The 16,853-nt window shown below is 44.2% G+C and overlaps 1 protein-coding gene across 1 annotated transcript in view; it reads right to left on the bottom strand.

Moving 5' to 3' along the window:
• Positions 1-1,254: 1,254 nt before the first annotated feature.
• LOC120055127 (PEX5-related protein-like) overlaps positions 1,255-16,853 on the bottom strand; it is a 182,934-nt gene continuing 167,335 nt past the window's right edge. Inside the window, exons 7-13 of the mRNA XM_039003055.1 lie at positions 15,060-15,176; positions 9,893-10,036; positions 8,059-8,129; positions 6,075-6,284; positions 5,002-5,164; positions 1,772-1,929; positions 1,255-1,456 (exon numbers count right to left, since the gene is read on the bottom strand). Of these exons, the coding sequence (XP_038858983.1) occupies positions 1,255-1,456; positions 1,772-1,929; positions 5,002-5,164; positions 6,075-6,284; positions 8,059-8,129; positions 9,893-10,036; positions 15,060-15,176 (1,065 nt within the window). The remainder of the gene's footprint in view (positions 1,457-1,771; positions 1,930-5,001; positions 5,165-6,074; positions 6,285-8,058; positions 8,130-9,892; positions 10,037-15,059; positions 15,177-16,853) is intronic.

Below are 16,853 nucleotides of genomic sequence, written 5' to 3'. Positions count from 1 at the left end.
GTATCCCTAGAAAAATCTGAATTCATGTAAACATACAGTATGTTTTGAAAACAGAATGTCCCAAAAAAATGGTATCTTGGCATAACTTACCCCGGGTATGGGGTAAATTAAGCAAGGGGACAGGGTAAGTGGAAACACCTTGGGGTAAGATTGTCAGGGACCGGGATGTTGTTTCGATATACCAATTCGTAAGCAAGTTCTCTGCATTTGAGGCTACTAAGCCCATAAAACTGGTCTGTTTAGCAAGCTCAGACTCCATGTCATCAGACAAGACCTTATGTGCCTCTGCTACTCTATCATAGCACACAGGTAAATCTTCGTTTTCTTTTTTGTCTTCAGTGTAATTATTTGTTCATCCCTTGCTGCTGCTCAAATAGACTTCTTCCCTTCTCTCACTTCCTTGGCTGGTCTTTCAAGAACCTCGAGGGGCTAGATCCCTGCTTTTAAAAAAAAACATTTGTATACACAGGGCATGATGATGTCTGCTCTGTAACAATAGAAATCGAGTTCATATGCATGACAAATTGCAAAAATATTATGCATACAACTGACAAAATACTATGCATCATTTGTATGGGATATATTGACTAGCCATTGGCTCAACTTTACCCCAAAGCAACCATTTTGACTATATTAGGCCACACAGCTTCAATGATGCACTTTCATGCTAGGTTAAGAACCTCATATTGTAGCTTATAGAGACCCAAACTGATGTATAAACCAGTCTTAAAACGATCTACTTTGGTTTACATACAAGCGTCATGAAACCTATAATAATACATTAATTTGACTTTGTGAAAATCGTTTTCTTGGACCTAACTTCCTTACCACTTGATCCATGTGGTTTCTTTCTTCACAGACTTCATGAAATGATAACCCCTTCCTAAATATTTGGTCACATGATTCATTTTGTGTATGGTTTCCTAGAAACAAGGGGTGGCTCAACCAACCCATTGGCATGACTTACCCCACTCTCCCCTACTTGTACAATCTTTGCCCGTCCTTGTGATCTTCTGGAAAATCACAAATTGCAGTGCAAATCCATCGCAAAAATAGTCTCTTCTTCGAGCACATGCAGTACTCAAGACTGCAGAGGTACTTAGGAGTAGTAAAGATAGGCAAATTCTTGTAGTGCGTGCAAAAAAGACCACACACTAGTCATCAACTGGACAAAACCGCTCTTTCCATCTGTACACTTTGGATTCTTGGCTGTTGGTAGGAGAGTAGAGCCTTGTCTCCGTGGCTCATCTCCACTCACATGTCCAGGTTGAAGGCTTTCATGAGTAGGTCTAGGTCTCCGATGTTGGCCGCCTGGAAGAGCTCTGGCTGGTCCATCATGGAGAGGGCTATCCGCAGGGCGGCCCAGATGTTCCCCGACATGACCTGGTGCGAGAGCTGCCGACTCCGGCTCTTCCTCTGCAGACTCAGGGCCGTTAGGAAGTTACTGGCCGCCTCCCTAAAAGACGAGGAAGACTTGACCATTAGAGAACCTTGTGATTATTTGCTATCATTACATTAGAGCGAGTGTTACTAGGTTCAGGGCTGATGTGTTTGACATATTAAAAGGGACTTTGCTGATACTTGTAACATTACAGTGGTTGAACTTCAAGTGTAAGAGAGCATTATTAGGCTCAGTGTAATTCAGTGTCTCTGCCTCACTCTCCTCCAAGAAACTCAAAGCCTTCTGCTGCGGTGCCAGGTGCTGTGTCCAAGAGCACCAGCTGGCTCTCAGTTAGACCTCCACCCACCCCTTGCCCCCTTGCTCACCCACCTGTGCGCTCCCAGGTTGATGCAGCTGATGCCCAGGTTGTAGCGGGACCTAATGAAGCCCGGCTGGAGCTCCAGGGCTCTGGTGTAGGCTTCCACTGCCTCCTCGCTGCGGTCCCCGTTAGCCAGCGTGGCACCCAGGCGGTTCCACAGCAGGTAGTCCTAGAGGAGACAGACAGGGGGAAGGAGTCAACACCGGAGGAGAGAATGGTGACACATAGTATAATGGTCGGTTTTGACGTTTGGTTTCAGACAGTGTCAGACATGGTCAGACGGTGTCATGGTCTGTGAACCGAGCAACTGTCGACTGAGGGGATTTTTTTGCACTGTGATTCATTCCATCAGGCACTACATCACTAAAATGGTTTAGTATTGGAACATATTTGTTGCTAATGATAATTGTTGTGTAGTGTAATGCGAAGTCCAATCAGAAACTAACAGTGCCTGCTTTGGTAGAGAAGTATTGCAAGTAAAATTAAGTCGAATTTTGTCTGTGATATAACGTTAATTTCGACACTACAATAAAGCATTTTTGAGAGCAGTACATCATTTGCCTGTTCTTCCACTGTATCTTTGGTGTGTAAATGACTGTAATTTAGGTACTGTGGTGTGATTGGGCTTGTATGCTCCATGGTACATTATTTCTACCTCACATGGCAAAACACCCTGTGAAAACCTAGCAACGCTGAAGTTCCAAGGATCATTTGAGGACGGTTCGGTTGCATCATTAAGTCAGTCCTCTCGTTGAATACGCGTCTCCCACCTGGGGCTATATCTGCGTATACAGGGACACGGCCTGATACGGTGCGCTTTGGCTTTTGTGCTGCAGGACAGGGTTAATATAAGAAAAGCCTCATTGGACCCCACTTTGGGCCAATGATGTGTCTCTTTAACGTCAACATTCTTACAGTCTAATAAATACATTTCAGATATGGTATTGCAAAAATAATCATTTGATTGTGTTTATGAAGGTCTTAGAATATAAAATAATTTATTTCAAAGAACACTATCGTATTCACCCATCTACACACAACACCCCATAATGACAAAGTTAAAACGTATTGTTAGACAATTTTGTAAATTTAATGAAAATTAAATACAGACCCCTGAGTCAATACTTTGTATAAGCAGCTTTGACAGCGATTACAGCTCTGAGTCTTTCTGGGTAAGTCTCTTAAGAGCTTTCCAAACCTGGATTGTGCAATTTTGCCCATTATTCTTTTAAAAATTCTTCAAGCTCTGTCAAATTGGTTGTTGATCATTGCTAGATAACCATTTTCAGGTAGATTTAAGTCAAAACTGTAACATTCCGGACGATTCACTGTCTTCTTGGTAAGAAACTCCAGTATAGATTTGGCCTTGTTTTTTAGGTTATTGTCCTGCTGAAAGGTGAATTAATCTCCCAGTATCTGCAGACTTGACCAGGTTTTCCTCCAGGATTTTGCCTGTGTTTAGCTCCATTTAGTTTATTTTTTATCCTGAAAAACTCCCCAATCCTTAATGATTACAAGCATACTCATAACATGATTCAGCCACAACTATGCTTGAAAATATGGACAGTGGTACTGTGTTGTTTTTAATTTTCCCCAAACATAACTTTGTGTCCTGAATACAGTGTTAATTGCTTTACCACAGTTGTTGCATTACTTTAGTGCCTTGTTGCAAACAGGATGCATGTTTTTGATTTTTATTCTGTATAGGCTTCCTTATTGTAACGGCAGATTTCCTCCTCTTCGTCTGAAGAGGAGGTGTAGCAGGGATCAGACCAAGACGCAGCGTAGTAAGTGTCCATGGTTTTAATATAATAAACTGAACAAGACACAATACAAAATAACAAAAGTAAATCTAACCAAAACAGTCCCGTGTGGCACAAACACTGACACAGGAAACAATCACCCACAAACCAATAGTGAAAACAGGCTACCTAAATATGGTTCCCAATCAGAGACAATGAAAAACACCTGCCTCTGATTGAGAACCATATCAGGCCAAATGACAAACCTAAACATAGAAACACAGAAAATAGAATATACCCACCCAGCTCACGTCCTGACCAACTAAATAAAGACTAAACAAAGAAAATAAGGTCAGGAACGTGACACTTCTTTTCACTCTGTCAATTAGGTAAGTATTGTGGAGTAACTACAATGTAGTTGATCCATCCTCAGTTTTCTCCTATCACATCCATTAAACTCATAACTGTTTTAAAATCACCTTTGGCCTCATTGGGAAATCCCTTAGCAGTTTCCATCCTCTCCGGCAGCTGAGTTAGGTAGGACATCTGTATCTTTGTAGTGATTGGGTGTATTGATACACCATCCAAAGTGTAATTAATAACTTCACCATGCTCAAAGGGATATTCAATGTTTGCTTTTTTTACCCATCTACCAATAGGTTCCCTTCTTTTAGAGGCATTGGAAAACCTCCCTGGTCTTTGTGGTTGAACCTATGTTTGAAATTCATTGCTCGACTGAGGGACCTTACAGATAATTGTACAGTATGTGTGGGATACAGAGATTAGGTAGACATTAAAAAATCATGTTAAACACTATTGTTGCACATAGAGTGAGTCCGTGCAACTTACTATGTGACTTGTTAAGTACATTTTTACTCCTGAACTTATTTAGGCTTGCAATAACAAAGGGGTTGAATGCTTATCGAATCAAGACATCTCAGCTTCTCATTTTTTATTAACTTGTAAAAACTTCTTAAAACATAATTCCACTTTGACATTATGAGGTATTGTGTGTAGGCCAGTGACACAAAAATCACTATTTAATCCATTTTCATTTCAGGCTGTAACACAACAAAATGTGGAAAAAAAGCAAGCAGTGTGAATACTTCCTGAAGGCACAGTAAAAAAATGGCAGAGTAATTAATAAAGTACATTTGTTTTGAGTCAACGCTCTCTGCTCTCCTAGTGTTAAAGGATAGGGGCTTGAGCTGCACCAAGCAGAGGCTGTAGTGCAGGGAGGGTGAATCAGGAGTTCACGAGAGTGGATTTCTCTCAAGTTTGGGATGAAGTGCTTCAGTGATTTGTGTGACAGTTTGGTGTGCCTCAGGGATTCTGTTTGCATGAACTCTCCCTTTCTCTCGCTATCTTGGGTCGTGTTTTGGGGATTCGTGACCTTGATCAGTCATCTGTGTATGTGTGTGCATGCGCATAGTAGGCGTATCAGTGTGTGTGCGTTCATACGCACGTTTGTGTGTAAAGTGTTTACACTGCCCCCCTACCTCTGGCCGCACCGACAGGGCAGCATTGAAGGCCTCCACAGCTTTGTTGAACTCAGCGCTGATGTTGAACAGCACGCCCAGGCCCGTCTGCAGGTCCGGGTCAGTATCCCTGTTGTGCTGGGCAGCCTCCAGGAACAACTCCTTGACCTCCGGCAATATGGAGCTGTGGGCAGACAAACTTGGCTTAGAGCCTATATGGAGTAGAGACACACTGACAACCAGCAGAGTAATGCTCTTGAGAGAGTCCTGCCACAGCACTGTTCGTCCCCCTGCGTACACTTTATTCAATTTCCACACCGTTTGAGTGCAGGGGAAGGGAGGAGAGAGAGAGAGAGCGAGGTGGATAGAGCGAGTGAGAGGAGGAAGAAGTGGAGGGAGAGTTAGAGGGGGCTGCACCTGCATCTCACTGTTGAATAGAGGATTTGATAGTCATGCTTTTCCTATACAGCGGAGAACTCATTATATAGGCTCCTAACTGATAATTATTTTCACGTGACACCTAAAAGTATGCCTCGTTAAGGAAAGAGCACCCTGAATTGTGGTTGTTTTCACATTGAATACACGCGAGAGCCCGCTTGCTCAATCGGCAAGGAAATGACACCCACACCAGCTGTGGTTGAAAAACCTTGAAATAACGTTTCCTTTCATTTACGACAGGAGGTAATAGTCATTGCACTGAAACAACTGAGTTTCTAAAACGAAGCTGTTAAAAATAACATAACTGAGCGGGAGAATAAAGCACACCGTAGCATAAAATATGCATGAATGAGCCATTCCTTAATATTGTCACAGTGCTCAGGCTAAGAGATTGTAAAGGAGGGAGAGAGAGTGCCAGCAATGTGCTTTAAAAAAAAGTAATAGATGTCAGATTTAGTGCTCTTGAATGAAGGTGCCCTGGAGCATACTTCTCCGATGTTAACTGTGTAATCCTGAATGGCCTGCATCTCTCCTCTTTCTGGAGAAAATATGGATATTGTAGTCTTCCTATACCATTCTCCTACAAAATGAGCATGCACTTACACCTATGGGATCTTTGCTAGTGCTATCCAGTCCTTATATTCTACCTCTCATACCTGCCCACAGTAGAGACACGAGACATCCTACGTTGGGAGCCCGGGGAGCCCGCCAGGTGTCTCTTGCCCTTCAGCAGGTGCTTGTACTTGGAGTTGTGGCGGAGCCAGCACAGCAGCGCCTCGCAGGCATCCTGCCTCATGCCCGTGTTGGTCAGGCTCACTGCCAGGGCCATGAGGGCCTGGAGGTTGTTGGGGTGGAGCTCTAGACACCTGGCGATACAGAGAGAGGGGGCGAAGGGGGGGTAGTGAGCACTTCAAAGCGTTTGACGGACACTAATTTGGACAGGCCACAGCTAAGGAACATCAGGAGGCTGGGGTCAGGTGGCAAGGACCAGTCCCCTCTTGGGGCGACATACAAGTATCCCAGGCTAGCATATTGCCTTCAAAAGCATTTGGTTCACAGGTGTTACTTTTGGGGCTTGCAATTGTTATTGTTACTCTCCGCTTTAGAAAAAGTTTTGTCTTGCTCGCAATGTTGCTGTTGCATCAGAACTATAATATTATGAGATATTAAAAGGGCTATGTTGGACGAACAACAAGGATTAGCGAGCACTCGGGGACGAGCCAAACCCAGATTTTTGCTTTCATCAAATGTTCCACTGAGATTTGTGACAGTCAATGCTACAACTTCCTTGTTATCTCAGGAACACCGAATTATTTATGTCAGACTTGCTACTGTGCCATGGGTCTCTGACTGTTGTATGAAGTTAGTTTACGATTGGTATACAGTGCAGAAGCGCCGTTCATCTTTTAAGATAACGTGTCATCTGCTACAACTTTTCTTTTTTTTCCCCTCAGAGTTCTCTAATCCAGGATTCTCGGGAATACACATCAACAATGGGGTTACATTAAAAGTCAGCAAAAACACAATGTAAAAGCAGTGTGGTATTAATAACGGAACAGTGCTGGACTTCAGGAGACGAGTCATTCCGAGGAGATTATATAAAAGCGTTACCGTTTTAAACCATTGGTTTTAACATCAATGATTAATTAACCCAAATGCACTTGATTTCAATTGTGTTCCTTTGTACAAGATGGTTGCATTCATCTGCAGTGAATGAAATCCAAGCACTGGCCTAGGATCTTATGAAATGCCCATTTAATTGGATCAGCAATTTGTGGATGTGCATTGAGCGTAAAAGTACTGTCTGTGTTGCTGTTCTGTGTCTCTTTTGATTTCCCTGTAAGTGTTTACATTCTCACAGATGGATCAAGCTGTTGTTTGTCCTATCTACCGACCGAGCGTGCCTTCTGACAAGGTAATATAAAATGGGCCCTCTTTCCACTTGTGGAGCCCGACACCTTTGGCTCTCTGATATAATCCACTGGACCATGTGGCACGTACATTAGAAGGAAAAAAAAATCACTAAAATGTATTTTCTTCATGGCTGTAGACCGAGCCAGTCGATAAAATGTAGTAGTAGATTAGCCTAGAAACAGGGCTTTGAATACCTTAGATACAATATCTAACTTTAACATAAAAAATGGTTTTCATCTAAGATGTGTGGTATCCCGGGAGGTTTACCCCAGGGGGTGGCAATAGAGGGGAGGTACGTGCTGCGATGTTGGCTCCCTCTGCTGGGAGTACACGAGCTGGACCCCCGACACGGATAGCTCCAAATGGAGGTAATTAGGGGAAAGTGCCAACCAGCCGTGGAGGCCACATAAAAGGAGCACTGGCACACCGCGGCAGAGAACCGGGAGACCTACACAGAACCAAAGCTGAGAAGAAGGACCAAGCCAAACCTATGTGATTTTCTTTGTTATGTTTATTTTATGGCCTAGTAAAGTTGTGTTTGCTGACTAAAACCTCCCGGTCTCTGTGTTAATCTCTGCACGCTCAACCCAACACCCCACGGTTTACCACAGACGGCTGTACATTTCTGAAGCAGTTGAGGAATATTCGAAACTACAGAGCATGCAGTGTATTGCCGTGTTTGTGGTGAAGCCTGTGGGTCCACGCTGCGCAGTAACACCTCCTTACCTCTGGAGGGAGACAATAGCAGCCTGCTCGTTCTCATTCTCGGCCTGGGTGGTCCCCAACACTTGCCAAGCCTGGGGAGACAATAGGGAGCATTGAACAACAGGGTCATCACCTGGGCTTAACACCCTCTCTAAGGAGACACGGTGTGGTCCAGATGCAGAGCTCAGCACTCTGTGAGGCATAGGATGACTCACTCGCAGTCAATGCTCTAAGTACCACTCCCACAGCCGCTTCTGCCGTTGGTAAAGAACAGAACAGCCAGGAAGCATCTTGTATCTCAATCAGACTGCAATACAAACTTTTGTCTGAGGTGAAGTTAGGACACATCAAATGCAATTAATATTGCAAGGTGAATAGCTTTTGAGGTTTGTCTTCTTACAGAAAGAGTAGTGTTCTGCCAGCCAAGTTAATTTAGGATTGCTGAGCCTCCTCCTCACTCTGGTATTGGGGGTGTCCTATTAAGATGATGCATCCTGTTCTAAAGAGCCAATAAGAATGAATTAATGAGAACAAGTTGTCGGGCATATTTCACATACTACTTTTGGAAAGGCTCACTCGAAACACTTGGCAACCAACCAAATTCATTAGGTGTACCTGATAAGTTCTGAAACCCAATTTTGAATCTCCATACCATCCAAGGATTGCATTTGGACAGTTGCTGAATCTGCAATCCAAACAGACTAGATTACATGCATCTTTCAGTCTCTGTGAAGAAACATATGCAGGTTCATCTGCATTCTGGTTTATTTTGTGAATTGACATTGATACTGAATTTGTGAGTATCGATGTCAGGGTGACATTAGCTACAAACTATCCAGAGGTCTCTGCAGCAGAGAGATAAGCAACCAAGCACGCTAGGAGGACTTTTGTGATCATATTAGTTCCATACACTGTGGAATAATTTTAGGGTATTCACGAGTACCGTTTTCTATTAATGTGGGCTCTCTGAGGCTGTAAAGAGATTACTGCTGTTACAATAGAGAGGAAATGAGCAGGAGAGAAAAACTTGAGAAAATAGCTATTACTCAACCCATTGGGAAAATTGACAATTCTCATTGGGAGATGAAGACAGCGTAGTTTTGCTACAGTAAACCACTCTATTTTTTATTTATTTTTTTTTATTTTATTTTTTATTTTATCCCATTTTCTCCCCAATGTTCGTGGTATCCAATCGCTAGTAATTACTATCTTGTCTCATCGCTACAACTCCCGTACGGGCTCGGGAGAGACGAAGGTTGAAAGCCATGCGTCCTCCGAAGCACAACCCAACCAAGCCGCACTGCTTCTTAACACAGCGCGCCTCCAACCCGGAAGCCAGCCGCACCAATGTGTAGGAGGAAACACCGTGTACCTGGCCCCCTTGGTTAGCGCGCACTGCGCCCGGCCCGCCACAGGAGTCGCTGGAGCGCGATGAGACAAGGATATCCCTACCGGCCAAACCCTCCCTAACCCGGACGACGCTATGCCAATTGTACGTCGCCCCACGGACCTCCCGGTCGCGGCCGGCTGCGACAGAGCCTGGGCGCGAACCCAGAGACTCTGGTGGCGCAGTTAGCACTGCGATGCAGTGCCCTAGACCACTGCGCCACCCGGGAGGCCAGTAAACCACTCTATTTAACAGAATTCCCCAGTCCTCCACTAGCAATCAGCGTCGGCCACTTAGCACTCTCTGAGTGTTGACCGTACACATGATTTGTGAAGTTCTGAGTATGGTGTTATCTGAACAGGCTGATTGGCAGTTGGTTCCAGTATATTATGGTCCTGTGTGAAAGTCATGCTGGAAATGTGTGTGATTGCTGTGCCTGTGTCTCATCAGCCCCCTGTGCCTGTTCACCTCGGAGTCCTGGGGATCCTGTAAAATGGCCCCCTCCAGTAACAGGACAGCGTTGGGCAGGTCTCCCTCTTTGGACTTTCGAAACCCCTCCTCAAATGCGTTGGGCCAGTCCTTGTAGGGGTTGTCCGTGTGAAAGTAGTAGCCCTGTCACCAATGGGGAATAAAATAACAGTAACGGGAACATCAGCAATGTCAGCGCTCTGACTCTGTATTTAAAAAAAATGGCGACCCTGAGCAACTTTCCTCTAGAATACAATATTTAAGCAAAACTCCCAGTGCTCTATTTTAACAAACATAATGGTAAATCTAAGCACTGGCAGTAGCACAATAGGTCCGGGGGTGTGTCAGAAATATGTTTTCTATTTTCACAGCTCTTATTATGAGCGCAATAGCTGGCGATAGTGCGACAGGGCTGGTTTTTAAAGAATAAACAAGTTGTAGTGGTGACAAGGGCTTGGCCACTCATTGGCTAATCAAGTTGTTCCCTGGCTTAATACTGCATGCGTTTGTCCAAAGTTCTGTAGCTAATGCCGCGTTAACGTGCTAGTCAGAAATTGGAGTTAAAATGAACGTCAATTATTTGCCGTAAAGCTTCCCGTGGGTTGTTTCTGGTACCTCCCAAATGGGAAACTTGGGATTCGACTCTTCTGCCTAGGTTAGCAAATCAAATTTCAGAGTTACCTAGTTCCGACTAGCAAGTGAACGACAGTCTTTGCGTTGTTATCAACTCCAATTCGGCTAGGGGCGTGAATTATCTTGTCCTAGTCCGTTGTGGATTGATACCACGGTTTATTAAGGGACAGATCAAATTTAACTCAAGGTGTCATAAAAAAATGATGTACCAACCTTCCCAACGTAAAAATGAAAAAAATAAATCACAAAACCCTCCCCTTGTGTTGTAAAAAAAATATAAAAATATAAATATCATACAGTGGACACCTAAACCTATAGGCCCATGTATGCAATGCCCTGATACATTCAGTGCTCAAATCTCTGACAGCTGAACCATGAGGTGGACAATCATTGTTTTAGGAAAGTAGCCTAAGTAACCAATAAGAAGAATATGCTATAAAGTTTTTCATATGCTACACATCGAAACACAGGACAGTGTTGGACGGAAACCTCGCTAATAGACACCCTAAAGACTCTGGCAAGTGCGCTAGTCCAGTGTCACTTTGATTACGCCTGCACGTCATGGTTCACCAGCAGCCCCAAACATCTAAAGAATAAGCTACCAGCCAAACAAACTTGTAAGAATTGTACTTAAACTCCCTCCTCATACTCATCTGGAGGTTGAGCATTTTTTTCATTTCTATATCTGTAATGTGTCTATCTATGCAACTGTATATGTAAAAAAACAAGCCCCTGACGTTATTGTGCAAAATATTTGTGTATATATGTATTTTTTTAACTGACAAATAAAATTCATCATTCCAAACTGTGCAGTGGCCAATTTATGAATGTAAAGAAAAAAATCTGTTACAAAACACCAAAATGTTTAATGACATTCGGAGATTGTCAAGCCAATCCTTCGAATACTGGGTAAGCCAACAAGGCAGGGAGGGAAGTATTTTCTGTTTGTCGAGATTGACATAGTCTATTTATTGTGGCGTTGAAAACGCAAACCATGATATTGAAGTGTCCGAAGTCGGTATGCTTTGTTTATTGGTTGTGGAGCATTGGCAAAGAAACCTGTTGGTGGAAAATTTGTTAGATATATTTTATATAATTTATAAATGTCGAAAATCTGATTCCCCCATAGCTTATCATTGTCTGCAGCCGGCTCTGATCGTAGTGTAATGAAACAGGCAGGGAGAGTGAGCTCGTCTGTGGTGGTCAGCGAACCTTCTACCCTAGCCCGTAGCCCTGCGTGGCATCGACTGTGCCACAAAAGCATGCTGAAGTGGCAAAGATAACAGAGAGTAGCAGCAATGTAAAAGGGGGGAGGGGGCAATGCAAATAGTCTGGGTAGCCATTTGATTAGATGTTCAGGAGTCTTATGGCTTGGGGGTAGAAGCTGTTTAGAAGCCTCTTGGACCTAGACTTGGCACTCCGATACCACTTTCCGTGCGGTAGCAGAGAGAACAGTCTATGACTAAGGTGGCTAGAGTCTTGACACCGCCTGGTATAGAGGTCCTGGATAGCAGGAAGCTTGGCCCCAGTGATGTACTGGGTCATACGCACTACCCTTTATAGTGCTTTGCGGTCGGAGGCCGAGCAGTTGCCATACCAGGCAGTGATGCAATCGGTCATGATGCTCTCGATGGTGCAGCTGTAGAACCTTTTGAGGATCTGTGGACCCATGCCAAATCTTTTCAGTCTCCTGAGGGGGAAAAGGTTTTGTCGTTCCCTCTTCACGACTGTCTAGGTGTGCTTGGAACATGTTCGTTTGTTGGTGATGTGGACACCAAGGATAGGTTGTTGTCCTAGCACCACACTGACAGGTCTCTGACCTCCCTATAGGCTGTCTCATCGTTGTCGGTGATCAGGCCTACCACTGTTGAGTCATCAGCAAACTTAATGATGGTGTTGGAGTTGTGCCTGGCCTTGCAGTCATGAGTGAACAGGGAGTACAGGAAGGGACTGAGCACGCACCCCTGAGGGGCCCGTGTTGAGGATCAGCGTGGCAGACGTGTTGTTACCTACCCTTACCACCTGGGGGCGGCCCATCAGGAAGTCCAGGATCCAGTTGCAGAGGGAAGTGTTTCGTGCTAGGGTCCTTAGCTTATTGATGAGCTTTGAGGGCTCTATGGTGTTGAACGCTGAGCTGTAGTCAATGAATAGCAATCTCACATAGGTGTTCCTTTTGTCCAGGTGGGAAAGGGCAGTGTGGAGTGCAATAAAGATTCCATCATCTGTGGATTTGTTAGGGCGGTATGCAAATTGGAGTGGGTCTAGGTTTTCTGGGATAATGGTGTTGATGTGAGGCATGATCAGCCTTTCAAAGCACTTCATGGCTACAGATGTGAGTGCTACGGGTTGGTAGTCATTTAGGCAAGTTACCTTAGTGTTCTTGGGCACAGGGACTATGGTGGTCTGCTTAACACATGTTGGTATTACAGACTTGGGACAGGGAGATGTTGAAAATTTCAGTGAAGACACTTGCCAATTGTTCAGCGCATGCTCGCAGTACCAGTCCTTGTAATCCATCTGGCCCTGCGGCCTTGTGAATGTTGACCTGTTTAAAGGTCTTACTCACATCGGCTGCGGAGAGCGTGATCACACATTCTTCCAGAATAGCTGGTGCTCTCATGCATGCTTCAGTGTTATTTGCCTCGAAGCGAGCATAGAAGTAGTTTGCTTGTGTCACTGGGTAGCTCTCGGCTGTGCTTCCCTTTGTAGTCTGTAATAGTTTGCAAGCCCTGCCACATCCGACGGGCGTCAGAGCCGGTGTTGTACGATTCGATCTTAGTCCTGTATTGACGCTTTGCCTGTTTGATGGTTCTTAGCGGGATTTCTTATAAGCTTCCGGGTTAGAGTCCCGCTCCATGAAAGCGGAAGCTCTACCCTTTAGCTCAGTGCGGATGTTGCCTGTAATCCATGGCTTCTGGTTGGGGTATGTACGTACGGTCACTGTGGGCACGACGTCATCAATGCACTTATTGATGAAGCCAATGACTGATGTGTACTTCTCAATGCCATCGGAGGAATTCCGGAATATATTCCAGTCTGTGCTAGCAAAACAGTCCTGTAGCTTAGCATCTGCTTCATCTGACCTCTTTTTTATTGATCGAGTCACTGATGCTTCCTGCTTAAATTTTTGCTTGTAAGCAGGAATCAGGAGGATAGAATTATGGTCAGATTTTCCAAATGGAGGGAGAGCTTTGTATGCGTCTCTGTGTGTGGAGAAAAGGTGGTTCAGAGTTTTTCCCCTCTGGTTGCACATTTAAGATGCTGATAGAGATTTGGTTAGACGGATTTAAGTTTCCCTCCATTAAAGTCACCGGCTACTAGGAGCGCCGCCTCTGGGAGAGCGTTTTCTTGTTTGCTTATGGCGAAATACAGCTCATTCAGTGCGGTCTTAGTGCCAGCATCAGTCTGTGGTGGTATGTAGACAGCTGCGAAAAATACAGATGAAAACTCTCTAGGTAGACAGTGTGGTCTACAGCTTATCATGAAATACTCTACCTCAGGCGAGCAAAACCTCGAGACTTCCTTAGATATCGTATACCCGCTGTTCTGATATCATACACCAGCTGTTTTGATATACATAGTCCACCGCCCCTTGTCTTACCAGATGCTGCTGTTTTGGCCTGCCGATACAGCGTATAACCAGCCAGCTGTATGTTGATAATGTCGTCGTTCAGCCACGACTCCGTGAAGCATAAGATACTACAGTTTTGAATATCCCATTGGTAGTTTAATCTTCCACGTAGGTCATAGATTTGATTTTCCAAAGATTGCATGTTTGCTAGCAGAATGGAAGGATGTGGGGTTTATTCGATCGCCTACAAATTCTTAGAAGGCAGCCCGCCCTATGGCCCCTTTTTCTCCGCCTTCTCTTCACGCAAATTACGGGGATCTGGGCCTGTTCCCGGGAAAGCGGTATATCATTCACATTGGGCGACAAGACTTGTTAAAGGAAAAACATGATTTTGCCAGTCCGTGGTGAGTAATCACAGTTCTGATGTCCAGATGATATTTTCGGTCATAAGAGATGGTAGCAGCAACATTATGTACAAAATAAGTATAAAAATAAGTTACAAACAACGCAAAGAAACAAACAAAAAAACACAATTGGTTAGGAATACGTAAAACGTCAGCCTTGTTCTCCGGCGCCATCTTGTCCCTGTGTTTATAAACACAGGGTCAAAACAGTTGTTATTTGTGGTCGTAAACATTATTTTGAGTTAATTCTATGAGGGTCGAGGGTGTTCAATTTATTTTACAATACAAGTGGAGGGTCATGCATTCTTTTTATGACACCTTGAGTTGGACTAGCCCCCCCAGTAAATTTTTCGACCTGTCTCTAACATTATGGAAGCACTGGGTAAAATCAGTTCATACTGTATATACAGCACATCTGTATATCATCAAGTTCATAGGCTATATTTCCCCTTCATTAAGTAGAACATGTCCACATGCGAAGGAAACAAATAATTGGCATCTAAACAGGGTGTATAGACAGAGTACTATGAAAGCAGAGGTCAAAGGTGAAAATAGTAACCTTCTCGTGAGGCAACACACTGGAGGGGGTCTGGGCCTGCTCGTTCTCCGTTAACCAGTTCCGTCGTGCTAGCTCCTCCCACTCTGCCTGCATCTTGTCCCAGAACTCTGTGTCTGACTGTGGAGGGATGGTGTTTTGAGGGTGGGAGAAAGGGAAAGGTGGGCGGATTAGAAAACAGAGTACTGGTAGCTTTGATACTTTGAGAATGCTGCACACAGAAATGTCACTTCCATATTACTCTTTCATTGGCGGGTTGTGTAATGTATGGACTTCTGGTGACTAATCACCATTACCTGTAAAGGCAGCGTTCAAATGTCAAACATTTGCTAGACCTTTGACCTTTCAGTTGTTGACATTTCAGTAATGGATTGATGTCGAGGAATTTGCACTGTATGTGCAAAGCTCTAGACACAACAAACAGACACCTCGATTGGTGTTATAACTACATATCCTTTGATGCCAAACTAGCAGGTGTAGAGGCCACACCTTTTCCTTAGGTCACACCTTCTTGTATTTGTAGTGGTGGAATGCTGACCAATTGTTTGGGAGGATGGAACTAAATTGCTTGATCATTCCTAGATAAAGGGAAAGATGTTTGAAAAAGGGAAGCTTTCTGGTCTGGGTAATTCTCCAGGTGCTGATTTGTTACTGTTGTGATTCTTGCTAGTACAGTGGGGCAAAAAACTATTTAGTCAGCCACCAATTGTGCAAGTTCTCCCACTTAAAAAGATGAGAGAGGCCTGTAATTGTCATCATAGGTACACTTCAACTATGACAGACAAAATGAGATTTTTTTTCTCTCCAGAAAATCACATTGTAGGATTTTTAATGAATTTATTTGCAAATTATGGTGGAAAATAAGTATTTGGTCACCTACAAACAAGCAAGATTTCTGGCTCTCACAGACCTGTAACTTCTTCTTTAAGAGGCTCCTCTGTCCTCCACTCGTTACCTGTATTAATGGCACCTGTTTGAACTTGTTATCAGTATAAAAGACACCAGTCCACAACCTCAAACAGTCACACTCCAAACTCCACTATGGCCAAGACCAAAGAGCTGTCAAAGGACACAAGAAACAAAATTGTAGACCTGCACCAGGCTGGGAAGACTGAATCTGCAATAGGTAAGCAGCTTGGTTTGAAGAAATCAACTGTGGGAGCAATTATTAGGAAATGGAAGACATACAAGACCACTGATAATCTCCCTCGATCTGGGGCTCCACGCAAGATCTCACCCCGTGGGGTCAAAATGATCACAAGAACGGTGAGCAAAAATCCCAGAACCACACGGGGGGACCTAGTGAATGACCTGCAGAGAGCTGGGACCAAAGTAACAAAGCCTACCATCAGTAACACACTACGCTGCCAGGGACTCAAATCCTGCAGTGCCAGACGTGTCCCCCTGCTTAAGCCAGTACATGTCCAGGCCCGTCTGAAGTTTGCTAGAGAGCATTTGGATGATCCAGAAGAAGATTGGGAGAATGCCATATGATCAGATGAAACCAAAATAGAACTTTTTGGTAAAAACGCAACTCGTTGTGTTTGGAGGACAAAGAATGCTGAGTTGTATCCAAAGAACACCATACCTACTGTGAAGCATGGGGGTGGAAACTGTTTTTCTGCAAAGGGACCAGGACGACTGATCCGTGTAAAGGACAGAATGAATGGGGCCATGTATCGTGAGATTTTGAGTGAAAACCTCCTTCCCTCAGCAAGGGCATTGAAGATGAAACGTGGCTGGGTCTTTCAGCATGACAATGATCCCAAACACACCGCCCGGGCAACGAAGGAGTGG

This window comes from Salvelinus namaycush, chromosome 10, assembly GCF_016432855.1.
Source record: "Salvelinus namaycush isolate Seneca chromosome 10, SaNama_1.0, whole genome shotgun sequence".
Taxonomy (NCBI): Eukaryota; Metazoa; Chordata; class Actinopteri; order Salmoniformes; family Salmonidae; genus Salvelinus; species Salvelinus namaycush.
Note: the sequence above shows the minus strand (reverse complement) of the source record. Positions and strands in the feature narration are given on the sequence as shown.